Source organism: Gadus chalcogrammus, chromosome 2 (genome assembly GCF_026213295.1).
Source record: "Gadus chalcogrammus isolate NIFS_2021 chromosome 2, NIFS_Gcha_1.0, whole genome shotgun sequence".
NCBI lineage: Eukaryota > Metazoa > Chordata > Actinopteri > Gadiformes > Gadidae > Gadus > Gadus chalcogrammus.
Genome location: NC_079413.1, coordinates 23,951,379 through 23,974,718, shown reverse-complemented (window position 1 = coordinate 23,974,718; position 23,340 = coordinate 23,951,379). Strand labels below are relative to the sequence as shown.

At 45.3% G+C, this 23,340-nt stretch overlaps 3 protein-coding genes across 4 annotated transcripts; 1 reads left to right on the top strand and 2 right to left on the bottom strand.

Annotated features, from left to right (window-relative positions):
- Positions 1-223: 223 nt before the first annotated feature.
- timm29 (translocase of inner mitochondrial membrane 29) lies at positions 224-1,607 on the bottom strand. The gene is made up of 2 exons (XM_056605330.1): positions 1,473-1,607; positions 224-1,251 (listed from the first exon to the last, which is right to left on the bottom strand). The coding sequence occupies exons 1-2, from the start codon at positions 1,567-1,569 to the stop codon at positions 650-652; spliced, it is 699 nt and encodes a 232-aa protein (XP_056461305.1). The 5' UTR covers positions 1,570-1,607; the 3' UTR covers positions 224-649.
- On the top strand, positions 1,584-8,763 carry yipf2 (Yip1 domain family, member 2). Its single transcript, XM_056605293.1, has 9 exons — positions 1,584-1,878; positions 2,139-2,201; positions 2,454-2,605; positions 3,089-3,166; positions 3,775-3,862; positions 4,132-4,248; positions 5,853-6,019; positions 6,494-6,676; positions 7,489-8,763. The coding sequence occupies exons 2-9, from the start codon at positions 2,171-2,173 to the stop codon at positions 7,576-7,578; spliced, it is 906 nt and encodes a 301-aa protein (XP_056461268.1). The 5' UTR covers positions 1,584-1,878; positions 2,139-2,170; the 3' UTR covers positions 7,579-8,763.
- carm1 (coactivator-associated arginine methyltransferase 1) lies at positions 7,219-22,994 on the bottom strand. 2 transcript variants are annotated; one of them, XM_056605087.1, is made up of 16 exons: positions 22,688-22,994; positions 20,927-21,052; positions 19,448-19,554; positions 18,961-19,065; positions 18,715-18,825; positions 18,081-18,258; positions 16,100-16,190; positions 15,815-15,896; positions 15,594-15,679; positions 15,408-15,497; positions 14,954-15,091; positions 14,326-14,415; positions 13,819-13,931; positions 13,183-13,260; positions 12,347-12,415; positions 7,219-11,049 (listed from the first exon to the last, which is right to left on the bottom strand). In XM_056605087.1, the coding sequence occupies exons 1-16, from the start codon at positions 22,959-22,961 to the stop codon at positions 10,913-10,915; spliced, it is 1,875 nt and encodes a 624-aa protein (XP_056461062.1). In that variant the 5' UTR covers positions 22,962-22,994; the 3' UTR covers positions 7,219-10,912. The 2 variants fall into 2 exon arrangements, with proteins under 2 accessions (XP_056461062.1, XP_056461063.1); XM_056605088.1 differs by lacking the exon at positions 12,347-12,415.
- Between the last annotated feature and the right edge of the window lie 346 nt (positions 22,995-23,340).

Genomic DNA, 23,340 nt, shown 5'->3' with positions numbered 1-23,340 from the left:
CGGGGAGTACGCAACGTCCACGTGAGGAGCCTCCATTGCTACTTGACTGAGCATAACAAGCCTCTTATTCTATAGGCTATACATGTATACTGGCATCTTGTTTCAGATGACAACTGATCTCTTTTCAAAAGCGAATTGCAGAGCGAAAGTTATACTCTGTGTGGCTACATGCACTTGCAAATATTTCAAAAAATTGCTTTCAGATATTTTGTTTAATCTATCAAAAAACATGTTAGTCGACATAAAATGTATATTTTACTTCACATGGAAAATATGATTGATGCAAGATCATCAGCTGCAGAGTAAATCTTAAATTGCACTTCAAAACAATCAATACAAAAATACCTATGTAGATATAAAGATATGTAGATCTGTGTGTTAGTTCAAAAAAAAAGTACGACAGTGCATTATTATTGGAAGCAAACCATTATTTTTTTTAATGTTTTGGTCCTTCATACAACATACACGTGGTGGCTATGTGCTTGATCCAACAAACGTAGAAATTAATGAGCAATGTTTGGGTGCATTCCGAGTTAGGCGCTACTCTGCACCAACTTCACCCTATTAAGAAACTAGTCTGCGTTTGCTGCCAAGCCGAGAATGTTCATTACGTTATAGTATAGTCTGGCGGTCAAACACTAGTTACAATTCATATAATATTCTCCTTGTCCTCCTCCATTTGGATCGGTAGCCAGGAATCTTTATGCATCTTTTCGGTGGTCTCGACCTCTTTGACAGTTGGGGGCTGCGTTGTCTGCATATGCACTGGTAGGTTCTTGAATTCCGCCTCGTTCACATCATAGTCCTTCATTTTGGAGTCCAGTATCCACCAGCGTCCGGCAAAGCCCACGTCCACTACCCGCTCATGAAGCGACCTCCAAGGGATGGACAGGTTCCCGCACTGGGCTTCGTAGAGGTCCGCCTCGGGGTCATAATCACCGCAGAAGGTCAGGGCCACCAGTCCGAGGCTGATATGGCGCAAACGACCTTCGTTTCGCAACTTCACCAGATTCAGTACGTGCTGGTCGGAGGTTTCACTTCGTATCCATGGCGACAGCAGACCCAGCTTGTTGGAGACGTCCAGCAGATCCGTCTCGAAGGAGGTTTCGTCCGGCTGGGTGTAGATGCAAGCCCCAGCACCGCCGAGCAGGCCGATGTACACGGAAGATTTAAGCGGACGGTTCCGGATACCCAGTCCCACTTCTCGTACAGCTTCCTTGTAGTCTAAAAGCACGCCGGAGCACCACTTAGCTGCGGGGAAAAGGAGACAGAAATGCAATCATCTTCGAGATATAATTTAACTTTGAATAAAATACGATGGGGTAACCCCAATATTTGAGAGGAAAATTCGCAGACTGCAGGCAGTCAGCAGAACAAGTTTCCAAAATCTGGACTCCATGTTGAATGTCAACTACATTTATTCATGCGCAAAAATACCAGGTAAAAAACCAGACGCTAGCAGGGGTACTCACCCACTCTACTGTTTTTTAATCTCTCCCAACGGGTAGTTTTGACAGCCGCAACGGCCGCGGTGGAGCAAAGCCTCCTGGTCACTACGGAGGCAGCCATTTTCTTCCCAGGATGCCCTGCGTTGTCACGTGTCCAGGTTGTTGTCAAATGCCTCCACGTCATTATCCCGACAAAAGGACCTGGATGATGACAGCTGCTCCATTCAAATGCCATTAGACCACAAGATTATATATATTTACATTTGTGTCCATCTATATTAAACGATTTTCATAAATCGTTTTAACTAACAGTGTTTCTAAAACCGTCCTTCTGCACTCGACGTCCCTTCCAGCAGCTTGGATGTCCTGTCACCGTCGTAGCTGCTCTACCGTCAGCAGACAGGCAGCCTCTTAGTACCGCATAGTCCAGGTAAGTCCAGTAAATGTGGCTGCAATTGTGCAATGACTTGTCGATCTGATTAAAAGTTCGTAGCTCAACTTCTGCAAACGACACAGTGACTGTTGAAAGGAGCAGTTTACGATTAAGACATATATTGTTTGTTACTTAGGCCTAGCCTTCATGACAAGACCAGACACACTGATCACTTGAAGTCAGAACAATTATATTTCACTAAATGAAGCGTGGTGATAATGCCACCATGTTACCCTCACCAAAAAAATGCTTTTTAGTTTCTCCCTTAGGTGTTTCTCAAGTCAGCCCGATGGACAATACAGATGAACTCAAATTCCAAGGTGAGTTTGCAATAGATTGCTGAGATTCGATTATATACAGTAGACATTTGTTAATCGATACTTGTAATTGCAAGCAAAAGCACTGTTGTTAAATATTGGGTAAATATTAGTGATACAGCTTGTTTCCAGCTCTTTATAAAGTGGGTATGTGAGGGACCACAATCTTTCAAATGACTGAGTGGTAAATCAAGTAAATGCCGAAGAATAGCATTCAAACAAACAAATGACACCTTCTTGTTTTGCCCTTGCCAGATTTTGAAGAGGTATCCAACCTGCTGTCCTTCGACCCGAATGCCCCCACGGTGGCGGTCTCTGACTCCCTGGCCTCCCTGGCCTCCCTTTCAGGGGAGGAGGATGTCAAACTGGACTTAAACGAGGATGAGGAGGGTCTCGAGAATTCAAAGGTAGGTCAAAGGTCCATGTTTTCAACATATGTCCTATTGCCAGTGACATTCAAACATGCCTATTTTTTTTATAACTATAGGTTGTGAAAGAAATAACTTCACCCGGATATTGTGATTTTGCAATATCCTGATGCATTTCAAAGTAGATAAGCTAATCAGGGTTATAACCTTTTATAACTTTTTCTAATGTGTTCTTGAACATTCTTCTATAGAAAACGACATGGGAGGTTTTAAGATGCTTGCTATTATGGGGGATGGGAATACTTTTAGACATTTGGGATCAAAACCAGCACTTTTCAGCTTGGAACCAAACACTAGTTTCTACACTATGATGCCCCCCTCCCAACATGGGGATAGACTTGGCACGATTAAAAATATGCATTTTGACCAATGTGGCCTCAGTAAGATGTTGCCCAGGGCAGCTGCATTTCCCAGTTCACCACTCAGTACCACGCTTTCTTTAACAACTGGCTCTGCTCCCAGCTCTTAGGAGAGACCCCAACTGGAGGCTTCTGGACGTTTGACTACTACCAATCCTTCTTCAATGTGGAGACAGTACAGGTAAGATATGTACCGCCACCTAGTGGTATACATGTAGTACCAACCCCGTATACAATGGTAACTAAGGAACTCGTTGAGACGGTGTGAATATGAACAGACACCTAGTGGTATACATGTAGTACCACTACCAACCCTGTGTACAATGGGAACTAAGTGGTATACATGTAGTACCAACCCTGTATACAATGGGAACTAAGGAACTCTTTGAGACGGTGTGAATATGTACAGACACCTAGTGGTATACATGTAGTACCAACCCTGTACACAATGGTAACTAAGGAACTCTTTGAGACGGTGTGAATATGAACAGACACCTAGTGGTATACATGTAGTACCAACCCTGTACACAATGGTAACTAAGGAACTCGTTGAGACGGTGTGAATATGAACAGACACCTAGTGGTATACATGTAGTACCAACCCTGTACACAATGGGAACTAAGAAACTCTTTGAGACGGTGTGAATATGAAGATAAGCAACTGTTATGCATTGCCCCTATCCCATTTTTATCTGCATCTTTCATTTATTTCTAAGTTGAGTTTCTAATCAAACAGGAAACTCATTTAGAAAAGATTAAACCGTTTAATATAGGTTTTATGTTACACAGGTTATGGACAGATTGAAAGGCTCCGTTATGCCAATACCAGGAAGGAACTTCGTCAAATACTACCTAAGGAACAAACCAGATCTATATGGTAAGCTTAGCCCTAAGTAATTAGAAATCTCTTTGCAAAAAAGTAAAATTAACTGTTTGATTAATAGGATTTGCTTAGCATTGTAGATTTCTGGACCATACCCAATAGCAGGTGCGTATATAATGTAGTTAAATACTGTGTGTGTGTGTGTGTGTGTGTGTGTGTGTGTGTGTGTGTGTGTGTGTGTGTGTGTGTGTGTGTGTGTGTGTGTGTGTGTGTGTGTGTGTGTGTGTGTGTGTGTGTGTGTGTGTGTGTGTGTGTGTGTGTAGGTCCATTCTGGATCTGTGTGACACTGGTCTTCTCAGTTGCTATCAGTGGCAACCTCTCTACATTCCTCAGCCAATTTGGAGACCAGACATATCACTACAGACCTCAATTCCACAGAGGTTAGTACAATCCATGCAAAATATATCTTGGTAAATATATGAAGTTCATTATTAAACTTGACTTTGCTGCCATCTAGTGGTTAATAATATGATTGCCTTTGACCCCAGCCAGATATAGTTAAAGGTGTCATATTATACCACCAGGTGTGAGTGTGATCAGGCGTCTCCTCCAACAGAAAGACATGTACAAGGAAAGTTCATTCAGAAAAGGTCTCGAAAGTTCCATAGCCAGCTCTATTTATGTTGTTGATGTTCTGTAGGGCTCACCGAAATAAGAAATGGTGAGCCCTGCAAGTATACATTTCGGTCAGTCAAGTAACTCATGGCTGTTACCATGATGTAGAGAAATTACAGTTGGCCAAATTATACTGATTTTCAGCCTTTTGTAATAGTGCAACTTTCCAATTAGGTAGAGAGTTGGTCTGATGGCTTCCCATTTATAGATTTGGATATTAAGGACTTCTCTTGATCAATGTTTTTAGTTTTTATTTGTACAAAAGGTAGCCAGGGGACCAGTGTTGGGGTGGTTAATCTAAAAAAGTAATTAGTTACTTATAACTTATTATTTCTGTAAATTGTAATGAGATTACTTTACTAGTTACTGCATTTGAAAAGTAACTTCACTACTTATTGCTTTACTTTTCCCATTTCTTAATTTAGTGTAGATAAATGGACAAACATCATAGCCCTATCATCACTTATTGTTTATTGTATACATCGATACAAAATAGCATATAAAACCATATGAAAGAACAATATCCCTGTCTGCACAAAGAAATGCCTCACTGTAAAATCCACAAACAGGATAAAGTAGGCTATGGTGAGGTCCATCAGTAGCAACACATAAGTTTCAAAACACAGGCTTTGGGAAACATGACAACAAAAAATATAAAAAGGTCACTTTATCCAATACAATTAAAACAGAAATGTACTTAAGCGGCGGTGACATCTGCTTTTACTGTATGTGGTCCAACGGCTGAATGAACCTGATCTATTTTGCAAGCTATGACGTCGTACGTGTGTCTTCCTCTAACCCTCTTAAAGGCAAGAGAGCAGCCTTCTCCAGTTTTAAAGTAATGCTGTCTATCCAGTGCACCGTCATTCCTAAGTGCCTTTTGTTGTTGGCGGACCAAATGTCCGCGGTGGTGGACACATGATCCAGGGAGGACTTTGAAAAAAAATATTTTGAGCTGCGATTCCATGTCTGTATAACACTTGTTCAAGTAACACGCAGGCTAACACAGATTGGGTAACACAGGAAAGCACGTTACTATAGTCATATAGTAAAGTAGTGTAGTTACCCCCAACACTGCAGGGGACCATGTGGAACTAGAATTGTTGTGGAATTATACAACAACTATTATAAACCTCCCTAGCTTGACACCTAATAACAATCATGGGGAGGTCAACTACTGACCTCAGACCCACGACTACTTGCTGCATCATATTAACAATTCTGTGTTGTTTCTTTTTGGATAAAATATTTAGAATGGAAAGGGACTTGGGTGAGACATCAACTGTACACCTTGGGTGGCACCGTCACACCGGTTATGATGGTTGGTGGCACTTGACTACTTGTTAAATATGATGTATTTTGTTTCCAGTAACCATAGCAGCGATAGTCATCTTCATGTACGCCTCGTTGGTGCCCCTGTGCGCGTGGGGGTTCCTGACGTGGCGGAGAGGCCCTGAGGGCCCAGTGGGATGCTACACCTTCCTGGAGACCGTGTGTGTTTATGGCTACTCCCTGTTCATCTTTATCCCGACCTCTGTAAGTTCACACCTTTTCTGACACCAAACTTTGCATCAATTATTTTGAGTATGCATCATAAATGGTGATGCATTTATGATGCATAGCTGTTGTGTTCTTTATATGTTTGAGTGAACTCATCCTACTTAATTAAAATGTATTGATGAAAACAGGATTGTTATCTGATCGTTAAAGGGCTTCAAGGCCGACCTGATGCTTTGCATCCATAAACTTGATTGGATTGCCATATTTGAAAGTATAGCTCTGGATTCAATTTGCATTGAAGTGTGGTTAATACCGCATCATTTCTTTCTTCAAAAGTAGGGGTACAGGTGCATATATTCTTAACCCTTTATCTCAACCAGGGTAGGATGAATTATATCTATCTATCTATCTATCTATCTATCTATCCATCTGGTGCCAGTAGAGCACGATGGAGGCTCAGCAGACTTCCCTCGGTGCATGTGTCCTACCTGCTGTGTTCTCACCCCCCAGCTCCTCTGGATCATCCCCCTGGAGTGGTTGCGCTGGCTCTTGATCCTGGTGTCCACCGTGGTCTCGGGCTCCGTGTTGGTCTTCACCTTCTTGCCCGTCGTGCGTGACCACACCAAGGTGACGGCCGCCACCACTCTGCTGACCATCTTGGTTCTGCACTCGCTGCTGGCAATCGGCTGCAAAGTAAGTCGCCCGTTCTCAGTTTGGTTTGAATCAAAAAATCGCTTCTTTATCCACTATTGGAATATAATGGACCCATTGGACATTGAACATGTCACTCACCCCTTAACCAGCTGACTACTAGTATACTACCTAGTACCTGCTGTCACTCACCCCTTAACCAGCTGACTACTAGTATACTACCTAGTACCTGCCGTCACTCACCCCTTAACCAGCTGACTACTAGTATTCTACCTAGTACCTGCCGTCACTCACCCCTTAACCAGCTGACTACTAGTATACTACCTAGTACCTGCCGTCACTCACCCCTTAACCAGCTGACTACTAGTATACTACCTAGTACCTGCTGTCACTCACCCCTTAACCAGCTGACTACTAGTATACTACCTAGTACCTGCTGTCACTCACCCCTTAACCAGCTGACTACTAGTATACTACCTAGTACCTGCCGTCACTCGCCCCTTAACCAGCTGACTACTAGTATACTACCTAGTACCTGCTGTCACTCGCCCCTTAACCAGCTGACTACTAGTATACTACCTAGTACCTGCCGTCACTCGCCCCTTAACCAGCTGACTACTAGTATACTACCTAGTACCTGCCGTCACTCGCCCCTTAACCAGCTGACTACTAGTATACTACCTAGTACCTGCGCATACCATCTAGAATAAACACCCCAGATCCTGTCACAGCAATGTCTTCTTTGACCAGGATGTATGCCAAACACTATGCAAACAAAATATGCATGGAATAAACTGTCCTTTTGAATTTAACCGGATATGGAAATAATGAAACGTGTTCATTGGTTCTTTCAGATGTACTTCTTTCATACAGCAGTTCACATGGCAACACCAGGGACCACGACGCTGCCTATGATGACAACCCAAGTGACCCAGGCACACTGAGTGGGCCTCTCTAGTTCTCCCTGCTATGTGATCAGCTACTGGTGATAAACTGTGACTTTGACTCATCACTTAAGTTTTATTGTATTTATTTTTTTCATTCTGGTACATTGCATGAATCTAGATTTGAATCGACGCAACATTGTGGTGCAATTCGTCCTTCCTTTCTAGCACCTTAACAAAATGCATAAACAAGACCGCTATCCTTGTTGCTTTGCATTCAGCAGAAACCTATGCAAAGGCAACAATATTCCACTTAAAGGGGCATGGCACTTCACTGACGAAAAGGCAATGTACCAGACAATGGAAATACCATAACTTCTTTCAAGGTGTGTAATAAGTTAGACATTCAAAATTACTTCACACCGGAGGGAAATCCACAAATTCATTTTTAACAGGGACATCTAAATTTTATTATTTTCATAATGAGTGTAAATAAACAGATTATGATTCAGTGAATCCTTGATGGTTCACCTACTGGTAAGGGCTGTTCTTTGTTTTGGTCATCACAAAAACAAAATACCTGTCAATCAATGCCAACTATTGCACTCCCATTTCTGTTGCCTACAAATAACCCGGTCACTGCTTAATAAAAACACTGTTGGTTGAAAGATGTAAAAATTGCATGCACCTTTCTTCCCAAGTTTCTGTGACTTACCTTTGCCATCTTCACTTAGGATAGTCGGCATGCCCACTGTTTGAGGGTGTTGAGTATACCATGACGAGATAATGTTCCATTGTTTGACACCTGGACCTATACAATGTTTTACCCTGAACACGGGTAAGCCTACAGCCTCTTGGTAAGCCACAGGATGTTCTCCCACCAGCACAAGACCTCAGGGTAGATACAGGACGGATTGGTCCAAGACGATGAATGTAAGCTACGCTAAAAAACGGTCACTTATTCCTCAGCTTAACCTTTGGCATCGGCAGCCCTTCGGCCAATGGTGTCCTATCCACCCGTCTAAAATAACCGTTATGTGCATTTTGCGAGGGAAGGACTTGCCCGCTCAGTTTACTGAATAGTTTGAGTATGTGTGTGAATTGTCTAAAATACTTGTTTGGACATATGGGGCATGTCAATGAAAAAACACTCAACATCGTGAGTGTGTGGTTATCCATTATAGTCTATAATACAAAATAAAAGGTTTAGACCCATACAACAATATTAAAGCTTCCTGGCTGAATCAGCAATTATCAGATTTGTAAAGAAACAAAAAAACACCAGCATGGGCCCTCTCATGTGAATAGTAGTGTTCCCCACCACACATCCATGAGATCAGAGGAATTTCATGTACCTGAGAAATAAATTGATGAAAGGCTTCAACAGACATCAAGGCATCTTTCAAATTGTAGGAAGCCCCTTTTTAACACCATTAATTCCCCATTGTCCCTCCCTCCCTCAAATCAGCAGAGGGACGGCCGAGAAAACCCAAACTATTATGAACATGCTCGGGCTAACAAAGCTAACGTCGCCCCCTGGACTCGGCCAGCTACTGCGCCCGCCCAATATGAGCTGATTCAAGAGTAGCCAGTTCTGAACTGGAAAAATAATAATACCCTTAACCCTTAATACCAAATGGCCGCCATGGTAAACAATGGTATTTAGAGACAGCCATCGTTGCCTATGGTAGAGGACAGTTAAAAAAAAAGGCTATTTATGGGCTGACAGAAACACACAACAACATGTCAGACAATGGTCTTCCTCATTCACTTTTCATAATAAAAGTGGATACCACTATCTTCTACACAGAGCAATATAAGAAACATGGGCATGAGTGCCAATAGAGTTGCCATTACATGATAAGCATTTGGATATGTTCATGATTTCTATTCAACAAACTATGAAACAAAATGTTTAGTAGGTCTACAGCAAGACTTGGATCCAGATGGGTGTATGACACTTTCCCATTTTTTTTTGTTAATGAAAGAAAACCAGATAATGGTCAAACGTTTGGAAGCAATGTATAAATCTCTCTTCCGCCGCAATATAGAACCAAACACTAACACCGGACCTCAGGGACAGCGACACCTCTGGTGAAACAGGATATTGCATCCATCGTTTCCGATTGGACCAAATTGGTGGCGAGTGACGTCATCACCCTGTATTGCAAATTAGAGACGGAGCAACTGCATTAGCGGTGCTTGGGGCTGGGCCAGTGTTTTGATGCTAGTGTTTGGTTCCCATCAAGTGAAAAACTGAATTGGGTTGGGGCATTTTCATGACAATCCCAAGATAAGAGATAGGCGTGGAACTTAAGAGGTTCGGAACAATACCAGGCAAGAATATGAGCGATGGAGACAATATGTAAACTGGGACAACTAAGCTACGGGTTATTCTACAATAAAAAGAGACGGCCAGGCTGACACCCAGCGGTCCGTTGTATTCATCAGAATGCTCTGCTAGGGGCTGTTTAAAAAGAGGATTGGCTCTCTAATAACGCTAATAGTCGTCTGAAACACATTTCACTTTTTGGACTCTTTCAAATGTTTCTTCACATTTTAGCAGTTCATTTTTTGCCATGAAACATCCAAAATATTTTTTTTTTATTCCTCAGACAAAAAAAATACGAAAAAAGGAGAAAAAACAAAAAGGGAGCGAAGGGCCCGGAGTCCCTTTGGCAGCCTGCGGGCGGCCAGGAGCCCGCAGCAGCAGCCTCAGTCCAACACTCGCGCGAGGTTGCTATACAGTTCTTTACTGTGATGGTAGTGCAGTGAACTTGATGCTGCAATGTAAAAGGGACAGTGACCTGATATCTCACAATAAAGATGTCCCACGATGCCCCCTACTAGGGAGAGGATACGAGTGAAATGAAGGGACGTTCCTTTCACTATATCTGGCATGCAGTCCTGGATGGGGGGGGGGGGGGGGTACTAAAAGTCTAGCCATGCAGCTCAACGTTAAAGAAAGATCCCAGATGCATTGTGCGCGTGTTTATGGATGCGTTTCTGTGTAGTGTAGCGGGTCCCAAAAAAAAGTTCAGCGGCTGTCGGGTGGACGGAGGTGGTCAGATAGCGAGGGGGAGCCGCGGTCGGTCGGCGGGGAGGTCTTAAGTCCAGAGGTTAGGGGAGTGAGGCGTGTCTGTGGGGCGGGGGACGGCATCGAGGATAGTGTAGACCATCACGTAGAAGCAAAGGGCTGGGAGGGGCCTGGGTGGTACTGGATCGAGGATAGTGTAGACCATCACGTAGAAGCAGAGGGGCTGGGAGGGGCCTGGGTGGTACTGGGTTTGGTATACTGAGTTGGCTGTGGCCGTCGAGTGTGGGCACCTTTGGGAGCTTCAGATTCAGTTTCCTCATGCATGAGTTGGGCGGGGGGGGGGGCGGAGGCTTCTTCCTAACTCCCATAATGCATGGTGTTGCTCGGGATGGCCATGGGCGAGGCCATGGAGATGGCGGCGCCTCCCAGGGTGAACTGGTTGGTGACGGGGTAGTGCGTGCTGCTGCTGGGCCCGGCCTGGCCCGTGTTCGCTCCTGGAGGGGAAGGAAACGGAGGAATGAGGACCAGGAACACGGTGGTTCTGTCGCAGTTACTGGTTCCTCGTACCGAGTAAGCAGCAGACCGCCAGGAACGATGGAAGTAAATGGTTAAGAGCCGTGTTTGAGTGCTGCAGTGCTGGTTGTACCACGACATGACACTCAGGCTAATCGGCCGTTCTCATGGACCACAAAGATACTGGGAGGTGGCGTCTGAAGATCCACGGCCCAGTGGAACAGGTTCAGAATAAACTCTGTAACTACTAGTTGGGTCAAGTTTTCCTAAACATGTTTATGCAGAAAATGTTAGTTCATATTTAATATTTAGCTAGACACAAAAAAACAACACTAGTTTAAGCATCGATGAAGGTCTCTCAAACGGTTCTGACTTTTTATGTTTGATTTGTTCCTGTCCTCCAAGTTAAGATGGTCTTTACAAAGCAATGGAACATAACTTAATGGCTTATTGGGCCGATGATCGCAGGATTGGTTTTGTAGTTGGGGTAAATAGCTTAAGTGGTAGGATATCAGGCATTTCAGGGGCTTTTTTGGAGTTATTTGGTGATTTTAAGGTCAGGGTAAGAATATTTCCAGGCAGCACGTCAGCGGACTAAGGAAGGTGGCCATACTGTAGAAGAATGGAACGGTTCAAATTGAGATGGACAGTTTCACTTTCCCAGAGCACAGCGGGCTGAAAGAAGAAAAGAAAGGGCGCGGCCAGTCCCCCCCGCCCTCACGCCCCAAAGGGGTCCCTCTTTAAAGTCTTTGTGGTGAACCCGTGATTCACCCAGAGACGCCCTCCCCAGGGCTGGTTATCTTTAACTCTTAGTCAGTGTTCCCCAACCTGTGGGTCAGTGACGCCATTATTTAGTATGTCCGATACATTTTGTGTTGCAGGCATCTTCCTCAAAACAACCTTTCCCCTTTTCAGTCACGAATGGGACATCTTACATCTAGAGCTCATGTCATGCAATCTACTTTGACATCAGTCCACATCCATCATGGCCTTAAAAACATAAATAGAACACTACATCTTATCCAAGCTATTTCTGTTGTGTACGGGGATTGGGTTAACCTAGTCATTCTAAGTGCTTGGGACTTTTCTCTTACTTTCTACTGTATTGACAGCGATCTATGGTTGTTTCTCTTTCTACAGACCAATGTACTCATTGTAAGTCCCTTTGGATAAGAGTGTGAGCTGGACGATGTGTCTGTAGATCAGGTGACCCCGAGGTCGGGGAACACTGCATGAAGTGTAGGGATGGACCGAGATGCACCCGAGGAGTGGACATACCCTGGACAACGCCTGTGCTCATGATGGACCCCATCCTAGAATGGGTGTGGTTCACAATCCCAGAGTTCACTGTGAAAGAAGGAGGCAAAGTGGTTGAGCGTGAAAACCCAGTCCCCCAAAGAAAAGGAGAAAGACTAACACAATGAGCGGCTGCGGCCGTCCTGATAGATTGGTGCGTTCATAGCTGCGTTCATAGCCAGTTCCCAACCAGCGGTCGTTTAAATGCATCCAAGGGTGATAGAAATGTCGTGCCGTGGGTGGGACCATAAAAATAGAAATCTCAGCCGAGTTTAGTTGAGGCGAATGTTGACCGTGGTTGTCGTATGGATACACAACCATCTTGACCCTTAAGACCTCGCATTCGTCACAGTATTGTACACTGCAACATGGTTTAAGGCGGCCAGCTATACTCAAGTGCGCAGCCGATACTTTTTTTTTTTTTTTTTTTTTAACGTTTGTCATGAAATGGAAACATGACGACGTCTTTTAGGCCTGTAACCACCAAATAATTAATGAAACAAGTTAATTGAGGATCGTTAAGCTTATTAAACGCATCTCCTTAAACCCAACAGTGGGGATCATTTGATGGGTTTCCCACGTAATTCCCAGACGCTGCGTGTCCTTCGTACCTGTGGCTTTACACAGGAGCCAGTCTCCAGGGTTTACCTCTGCACCTTGCAGCCTAGGGCGAGCACCGCACGCCTGCCGCCTTAACTACGCCTCCCCAACCATCTAAACTCATTCACCGTGTGTAAATCAAGACCGAGATGCTGCGTGACAGACCACATGAAAATAAGCGGAAAACCTCCCAGCACTCGGTGCGACTGCTTACTTACCTAACGGAATAAGGTTGTTGTGTGACACTGCTGGACCACTCCCGATGACCGTACTCAGGTCATAGGCCGCAGGCATCCCTGGGGGGACACAGCACGGCCGTTACCAACACAGCAACTCAGATCACCATCAACTCACTGGACTGACCTTCATGTTTTAGTTCTGGGTCTTTGGCCATCTTATCGTGCATTCAACCCCATCTTGGAGAATTCCTTCCTACGTTTCCATTAATGTTTGAGGGCTTTCGGTTCAGGGGAGGCCATCCAACAGCATCTGAGTGTGCACCACTATCAATCCCATTCGGGTCCGTATTTGTGATAATGAGGGATCTACAAATATCACTTCACTTTGCTCACCCTGCATGCGTTGGGTTTACCCCAAGCTGACAATGCAGATTGAGACGTGCCCAAAACCTTTTCATTGTCAGCCCCCTTCCTGCCCCAGGCCGCTTGCATGTTCCAGACAGTGGAGCGGTCATGTGTGTGAGGGGCCTGCTTCCAGAATAACAACAAGGGAAGTTTAAGACGGCTTGTCTCCGCGTCTACGGCGGGGCCGTGCGTGCTGATGGAGGGTCCTACACCGGGCCTAAACGACAGCTTACTTGACTTGTGGGGAGCGAGTCAATCAGCCCCGTTTACCTGCCACAGCCATGCCCTGGCCCATGCTGTAGGCCCCCCCTGTGTTCCACATGTTCTCTGAGGGGGAGGAGTAATGGGAGCCCGGTGGGGGGGTGGGGCTGGTGCCTGTGTACCTACAGATACATGATAGGAAGGCAGGGTTAGTGAGGGTAACAGGGGGGTACGAGACACAAGACTCACTTACACTGTTTAATGACAAGGTTGCACAATACCAAACAACGCCAGAAATTAAGTGTACTGAGATGAAATGATCATTGAATAACCCTTGAAGTCAAACTTGCAGGAGTAAAAGGACAAGTTTAGACAAACAGGGAAGGGTTAGACACACAAAAGAAGGGGGCGGAACATCTGAGGGTATTAGCTTAATCGCTTCAGAGGGCTCCATCTTTACACAAACTCAATTTTGGCTTGCAATTCTCGCACCAGGGTTAAGAAACTAACGTACAATCCATCTTAATATCAACAAATAACTGCATCCTTTGGACCAACACAAGTATAAAGACTCACCTGAAAAACGGGTTCTTCAAGTCCAAGAGGTTGCTGGACTTAGATCCTGTCTGGTCCACTTGGGCGACAATACTGATGTCATAGCTTTGTCTGGAACAAGGCCGAAGGGAGAACAGTTATGTTAATGACCAACCAGAGGCTCAGTTATACTTTGTGCAGCATTTTGTGCATCGAGCAGAACTGTGAAGGGCATTAGGTGACAAACTAGAAAACATCACCATCAGATTCAAGCTATTGGTATACATCTACATTGAGGCTTTCATCCAAAGCTTTTTACAAGCCAAGGCTTAGTTATGGTTCCACGATGACACAACGCCAGGGGGTGTACGGATCCATCACGTCCTTGCGGACTCTCCTTGCGTCCACCCCAAGGGCCTGACGTGGTCCTCCCAGAAACCGTGACCTTGAGTCGAGGCCACGCAGCAGCAGGGCAGCGTTTGGCCCGCTCACGCACACGCAGAACCGAAACAGCTTCACGACTGCGTTGAAGTGACTGCAAGGTCATTGCGTGGCCTCAACATGGACCCACAACTAAGCCTTTAGGCTCCGAAGTGATCACTTCCCTTTTCCCTAGCTACGCCCACTCCGAGGTGAACGCCCCCCATTGCCCGCGGCGCTGTCCTCCTACCTCTTGTTGGCGATCAGCAGTGCGGTGCCGGAGAGCGTGTCCCCGGCCTTGGTGAACAGCGGTGACTGGAGTAGGCAGCGGACCTGGTACCAGTGGGTGAGGGGCTCGGTGGGCGCCGTGGACAGCCAGACGGTCGTCCTGAGAGACGGCCGGGGCGACACGCAGAGGGGACATTACCACCGAGGAAGAGCCGTCCACCAGACAGAGACGGCTAACACCAAGAATCAGTTAAATAACTCAAGGGCGCTTTACAGTGTGAGCAGGAACATGGAGAACAAAAAGAAACCAAGGAGATGAGCTAACAAACTAGAGGGGGGGGCAGGGGCAGTAGGTTGACGTGGAGAGCTTTGAGAAGAGTTTTAAAGAGGTGGCCCCGGATGAGGTCCTTCAGATGGGGGGGCGATGGTAGTGATGCGATGCGGAGCCGGGGATTAGAGACCCGTAGTTGACTTACACTGAACCGATAAACGCCACGTCAAACCAGAAGGCCAGGCCGTGCACCAGCCCAGAGTGCATCATGTGGAACTTGAAGGGTATCTCTATTCTTTAGGCAGAAGAGAAAGAAGAAAATGTTAACAACGTCCGTGAATGCATTTATACATTGGACATTGCACGCACACAGAAACACACACACACACACCTGTAAAGATCCTCTTCCTTGGTATCCAGGAAGTTGACTGTGTACTTGACCGACTTTGCCATTAAAATACGGATGTCGAACGTGTCCTGTGCACGGGGAAGAGAAGCAGCACGATGAGACACTACAGACCAGACTGGCAGTGGTACCATCAGAGCTCCCTGTGGACCCGTCCTCTGGGTCCTCAGACGACCAGGGTGCGTGTGTGTGTGTGCAGTACGTACCACAATGGGCTGACGGAAGTACTCGTCCACCGCCGCCCCGCGCAGGGCAGAGAGGTCGACGCCGTGGAAAGAGGGCTGGTACCTAAGAGGTAGAGGACTCGAGGGTTAGAAACCACAACGCGGTGGAGACGGTCCACGCAGTTTACTGTAATCGTCCTTCCTGACTGATGAAGGCCACTTCTCCACATGATTGATGAATGTAAACCCCTTGGTGATATGAAACCAAGCCTCCGTACAGATTGGTAATCACGTCTTTAAACATCCAAGGCGATGGGCGGTTCTCACCAGAAGTTGGCCTTGGTGAACTGCTCCATGTAGAGCTGCTCGTCTGTGAAGGGGGCCAGGTGCACGTCGCCGAGGGTGGGGAACATTTTACCTGGGAAGACACATTCAATAATGCATTTCTAAATAGGCCCAATCGATGATAGGTAACAGATCCCAGATCGGTTTTTGTTTTTTTTAATTAAAACTGGAAATCCTCCCAATGTGCTGACTTTCACCCCCCCAGAGTCAAGTCAAATGAAGAGTTAGATTTAATTATCCTAACACCAGACCAGAGACGGGTGTGGAACCGCGACTGTGCTTGTCCAGCTCTGTCCCCTTGTCAAATAGCCATTGAAGGTCTTGCCAATTTGCATTACCAGAAATAAATAATCAATCCAAAATTAAAAATATAAGTATACTTTATTTCGGTAAGCAATAGGGAGAGGCAACGCACAGATGAATAGGTGGTAGGGTTGGGCAATCGTGTACAAGCTTCCATCGTCCGATAGCGCCCCCTAGCGATCGCCGATAGTTGATACTATGGGGGGGGGGGGGGGGGGGGGGTGGGAAACCTCAATAGTGAAACCTACTGGCGCTGTTTAAGCAGCACATGTTACACAAAATGGAGGCTATCTTAGTTAGTAAGACTACAGCAACTTCGCCCATCAGGACGTTTTTTGGGTTCAAGCCAAATGATAATGGTGAACCTAAAGACGTCAACCAGTCGATATGTCGGCTTTGTAAAAGGACGATTCCGGTGAAGGATTCCTAGACAACCAATTTACACGCTCATTTAAGAGTGCATCATCCGGCAGATCCTGCTACTTTAGCTCCACGTGCCGCGGCCTCAGCTATTGCTACAACCTGGCAGCAGCACTCGATCCTGGGCGCCTTCTCAAGGGGAAACAAATACAAGCGAGACAGCCTTCGATGGAAGCAGTAGCTGTGTTCGAAATCCTTCCCCATCACGGATATAGTGCACTACATAGGGTGCTCGCCATTTTGTAGTGGAGTTCGAATTCTCACTGGTTCATTTCATGCACTATATAGTGCACTTAAAATACCCCAAATTTGAGTGTACATACGTTGTACCCTACATGTTACTCCTGCATACCACAATGCTATGAAGTCGTTTTTTTCCGGAGGAGAAGAAGAAGCTGAATAACCGCGAAAACGAATACATATAATGATGGAGTCTCCGGCTGTCGTATAGAAATGTCAACAATTTATTTGTGATTTAACGTAGAAAATGTAACATTCAAAATGAATAAGAAAAACCTTGATCAAGGAAATGTAACATTCAACATCAATACAAGCTCCAGCTTTCCTCGTGAGTGCCCGGTTTGTTTACATGATGTGAGCGCATCTGTCTGCGTCACACAAATACCCGGCGCATTTACTGACGCACATGACGTTTAGAAATGTTCAGCGTAGTGTCCGAATTCTCGTTTGTTCGTTCCCTATATAGTGCACTATATCATGAACACTATAGGGAATAGTGAGTGAGTGAATAGGGAACGATTTCGAACACAGCTCATGTACCACAGCTGTGACCCGGAAATGGTGCAGCGGGGTGTGATGTCATTTCGCCGTGCGAGCAGACCGGTAGGTTTCGAGCCCCTCCCCTCTCCTCTCGCAGCAGTGAGTGAACACGGCAGGTGTTCACTCAGCGCTACATAGTGTGTTTCCACCTGTGACAGTTAACTTCAATTACAATATGCAGGGGGCTTTTTAAGTTGTACAAATAGCCACCACATTGCTGTTTTTCGAAAAAAAATGAAAAAAATAATAAATTAAATGAATGAATGAATTATTAATTTTTTTTTATCGCCTATTTATCGGCAACTTGAGACGATCGGCGATGGAATCCATCTATAGCCAGTGGATAGGATCGACTATCGGCCCATCCCTAATAGGTGGGGCATGGTAGAATATGGTCCAATATGGTCTGCACTAATCTGTTTATTTGAACCATAAACACTGAGCTCCTGTCAACGCTCACCGTTGGGTTTGAGGAACTTCTTGGCGTGCAGGTAGCTCTCCAGCATGCGCTCGTTGAACAGCATGTAGCCCATGGGCTCAGAGATGATGATGTCCACCTGCTCCGGGAGGGTCACCTCCTCCACCTTGCCCGGGATGACCACCACACGGTCCCCCAGCCGGTTGCTGTTCACCAACACCTGAAGTCGACCCAAACACAAGGAACCATGTCAGTGGGGAACCATGTCAGTGGGGAACCATGTCAGTGGGGAACCATGTCAGTGGGGAACCATGTCAGTGGGGAACCATGTCAGTGGGGAACCATGTCAGTGGGGAGGCCAGCCGCCCGCCTTGACACACCACACATGGCAGGGCCGTAACGTTGGAGTCATGAGGCCTGAAGAACAAGGGCCAACGAGGCTCTGCTTATCCGTAAATCATCTTCAACATTAATCACGTTAAGGGCTCATCTTTGTTGTATTTAACCAGGTTATCAACATTTAAACATCTTTCATAAGAGACCTGGCCGAGAGAGCAGCACAATACAACCATTAGGAATGTTTGTACACATTGATTATTGTTAAACAATAAGAACCTTGTTCCCTATTAGGATGGAACCATTTACTCTGGATAACGAGGGTGGAAGTGTTGCTCACCTCAGCGTGCTGCGCCATAGTGCTGGCCTCCACAGCGTAGACTTTCCTCGCGCCGGCTTGGGCTGCGAAGAAGGACAGGATACCAGAGCCACAGCCTACATCGAGAATCACCTGCAGAGAAAATAAAGTATCACGGATCTGGTGAGGTACTTCAGATCGGCTCAGCAATGTGAATCGATTGACACCTTAAGGTGTTGTGACTACAAATCAACACTCCATCCGCTCCCAAAATAAAAGACTAGTCACCTTGTCTTTGAAATCGACGTGATTCTGCAGAATGGCCCGTTGATAGGTGCCTGTCCGCACGTAATCCTGCATCATGTTCTGCTGCTGGGAGAGGTAGCCATAGAACTGCACGGGTCCCAGAGAGAGGTGGAGAGGAAAGATCAGACTTGACCTTGCTTGAAGTGCATCATAGATGAAAAGAGCCATCAAGCTATACTGTATGTACGGCTCGGAGGTCTGGGAGTAAAATATAATCTAGAGCCACAGTTAAAGCATCTTTCTTCTGTCCACATGTCAAATAGCCATTGACAGTCTTCCCAATTCGTATTAGAACTGGCAAAACATAAATAATCAATAAAAAACAAAATTAACAATATAATATTAACATACTTTATTTGGGTAATCAACAGGGAACACCAAAGCACAGAGGAATAGTTGGAGTACAGGTATAGGTGCATCCCTATGATCTGATATTATAACGGTTAATGGTTTCAGTTTGTGGTCCCACCTGGAAGTACTGCACGGCAGAGGACTCCTCCGTGCGGTCGCTGAACACCGAGCGTTCCCCGCTGTGCCCGCGACAGTTCTTCAGAAGGTTATAGAACGAGGAAAAGTCTGGAACACAGGACACGCATACAACTCAGTCAAGGTGCACATTGAAATGTGCACTCAGACGATATGGATGTTACAAGGATGACATTGTGGTCGCATCAATGCTAAAATATGTTGGGCGTTGTAGGCTGTGGCACGCTGCCCACACACACGTCGCTTCTTCTCGATTAGTGAGGCCCTTGTCATTGTATATTCTTTGGGGGTATTGAGGACCAGTTTCACACGCTGTTGATGGAAGTCGAGCGTTTTTGGTCATTCTGATTTTGGAAAGTGTTTTCATTAACTGATTAACTTTTCCTTCAGCTGTTCTTCATCAGGTATAGGCATATTGGGGCGCAAACTTCTCACCATAGAACAACAGTCACCATTCACGTTGCCTGCATTCAATTTGATGAAAATGAAATATACTACTTTTAGCCTTGTATATCATAATATAGATTAATTATCGTAATTAATATACTGCAATAATTACAAACTATGCGTTTCAGCAAACAGAACAAATGCGGATCATTCAATTCAGCAGAAGAGCCAAATGTACTAGCGAGTACAGAAGGAGAGAATCATACTACCAGGGCTAGTGGTATCATGATACGACAGCTGCGGTTGACAGGTTGCATTGACTTTTTTGGATCATCTTTAACGGTTTTGAATTGCTGCCAACCTATCAATGTTTCTTTCCCGCCTTTTTATTTTACTAACAGTCAAGAGTGTTCTCTACTTATAAATTAAACAATTGATTAGTGCCACTGCCATTGCATAAAGTGTTAATCAAAACATAGGGACATTTATTGAGAGCAAATTGCACACAGGAAGAAAGAAAGAAACATTGTATAGCTTATCGGCTTTTCCTTCTACTAGTCAAGCAATACTTCAGCATCACTAATTCAGCATCTCCATTGTTCCAATGGATTGGCTCGCTGTTACACACGCACAAATTACCAGACACCGCGATTCAACCTCGATTATTACGAAAGAAGTGTCTACTCAACGACTTCCTGACGCAGATTTGAATCTTCGATGTCACCCCTACTAGATTACAGAATAGAGGATGTCAAAACAGACAAGGATTGATTAAAGAATATGTGCTTTTTATGCAAATGCACTTAAACCTGCATGGTTGCCATCCATCCGGTGTCTGCATGTTTAGGAGTCCAACACGTCACGCAGATTGCCTCCAGGTGCATAATCAGTGTCCGGATTCTCAGCCTTACTGGCTCCTCAACAGTGTCACGTTTTTTTAATATTGTCTTAAGATTTCTGTACTGTTGTAAATCATACAAATACTTTGGACTCTAGAATGACCATGGCTGTAGAAGTGAATGGCTCAGCTAGAGGTTTTTAAATATTTATTGTGTGCGTGCGTGCGTGTGTTTACCAGCTGGTGAGGCGAACTGCAGTAGCACACTGTTGCAGCCCAGCGTGATGATGAACGACTGCTTTCCCACGCGACTGCACTCCGTCTCCCGGGAGACGGAACACTTGAACACGCATGTGTCCTCTCCTGAAAATGAAAGAACAGTGGTGAGGATGTGGAAGATGCAAATCTACAGAGGTAAGCAACACAGCCTCACAAGTGAAGTCTCCCACCAAAACATCAAGAAAATAACTATGGTAGCATACGACAGTATGTATATTAACCCCAACAATAATAATTATGTATACTATTAAATATAGTTCAATAGAGCGTATAGTAATTCAAATAATAGTTTGATATATTATACAAGCCTACATTGGCAGATGCGTGCCTGAAGCCTCTACAGATTTCCATAGGGTGCCACTAACGGTTGCAGACTAAGATGGCACACACTAGATGCCAGAACAGATAAAACATGAACTTGCAGGTTAGTCTGGTTCCCAGGAGAGGTTGGGCAGCAGCTCGCTGTAGAGCTTATGTCAGTGTGCCAATTGCAAGTTCATAAAGTTTCTTTGAAAATCGGCACATTTCTGGCATGAAAAGTTACCAGGAACTCAAAGTAAAAGGCACAGTGGGCCGGTTCCGAGAGGCATTGGCTCATCTTATTCTTCCATTAAAATGAGCAACTCTGCACTCAAGGCGTTTAATAGAATGTGTTGACGCCGTCTCAATTATTTTCCAATAACAGTTATGTTAGGCATGCAGTTTGTTACAGGATGGTAAGCTTATATTACATTGCGTAAGGTCAAGTATAAGGGTTGACTTTAGTTTAAGGATCCAAACTTTGACAGCTGGCTCAACATAATTGCATGATCCTCCTTACTCAATAGTGAAATCGAATAGGAGTGGGCAGGTCTACTTTATATGCAAATATGACTACAAATGAGTAAGAAGATGGTGTCCCATCTTATTTCAGCGTGTCACGCACAACACGTGCACGCGGTTGGTCACCAAACAGCTTGAAAACTAGTAGGGGCATAATAACGGCAGGGGACTACGCTATTGTTCCGGTGAGAACAAAGATGAGTGCTTAACTAATGTCGGCCCCCCTCTCGCTAAAGAAAAGTGGGAAAAGATAAAATACTAGCCATTACTAAAGGCACCACATTAAAGCCAGGATTGTACTTGCATTATTACCGTTACATTACAAAAAAGGAAGTCAGTGAGCCTCGAGTGTGCAACGCAATGGATAAGAGAAAAATCAGTCAGTCCTACTTTCTCATGCCCGAAAACAATCGCGAGTTTGCTAGCTTTAGCCATAACGCTACTGGGGGTACTCGATTCATTGTAGTTAAATCAAAACCGCCCTCAACAACAAAGGCAAGACGGGCAGCGGGTCGGCATGCTGCATCGCGGTCCTCGATTCAAACTGTACCACGGTATTGTTCAGCTAGCCAGGTATTATGGACATTATAATGAAACGGCTAGCTGATGCAGCCGGACACTGGCGTTGGTGCTGCAAGTTTCCCCATGCCTCCAAAATGCCGCGGGGAACAAATAAAATGCATTTTAAAAGCCCCCTTGGCCCTAAAAGCGTCCCCGCTCTCACCAGCTCCATTGCGATTGACATGAAATCAGGCTAACGTTGGATCTGCGCTAGCCGTCTTCGCTAGGTTACCTCTGCATATGGACAGAACTAGCCGTATATGGTACATAGCATTAGCATTAATAGCTAAAGCAGGCCGAACATCTGAAGATGGGCAAATACAAAACCCCGCTCACCATTGGAGAGATTGATAAGTGCCGCGTCTTGTGTGGTTTTCACTTCAAGACGCAATGGTTGTTGCTCAGAGTGGCGCTGTATGTCTCCGTTCGCATCTCCGATGGAGAGGAGCCGCACGCCGGGAAACACCGACATCGCCATCTTCGATCTGGAGAGGTAGAGATAGCTGCGAGTCGGCGGCGCTGACGTCCAATAGAAATGTGCCGTTCTTCTTCGCTCTTTGTTTGTGCGCGTGTTTGCGCGCGCGTGTGAGGTTATGGTGTTGGTGGACATGAAAGAGAAACTTATACGTCTTGTCGACACATTGACAAGTATGGATGGATCTATCTGCATTGGCCCTCAGTGTTGTATCGCTGTTTTTTTTTTTTCTATCGGCGGTTTAATAGGGTTAATAGGATGATCTCACGTATCAATGGGAGATTAACCATTATTGCGTGATTCATTTGAATGATGTTGTGGTGACATGACACATTATTTTAATGCTGAGAGGATTGGCGTTAACATTGTCATGCAATACATTTTTTCATTCACTGTACAATATACTGGCGGGAAATAATGGGGCGTTCAAAGGCCCTTCAGGGACTAGGAAAGTTTGTGGCCCTCCGACGATGAAGTAATGTTTGCTTCGTCAGCGTTAATTTCAGTTCACCAT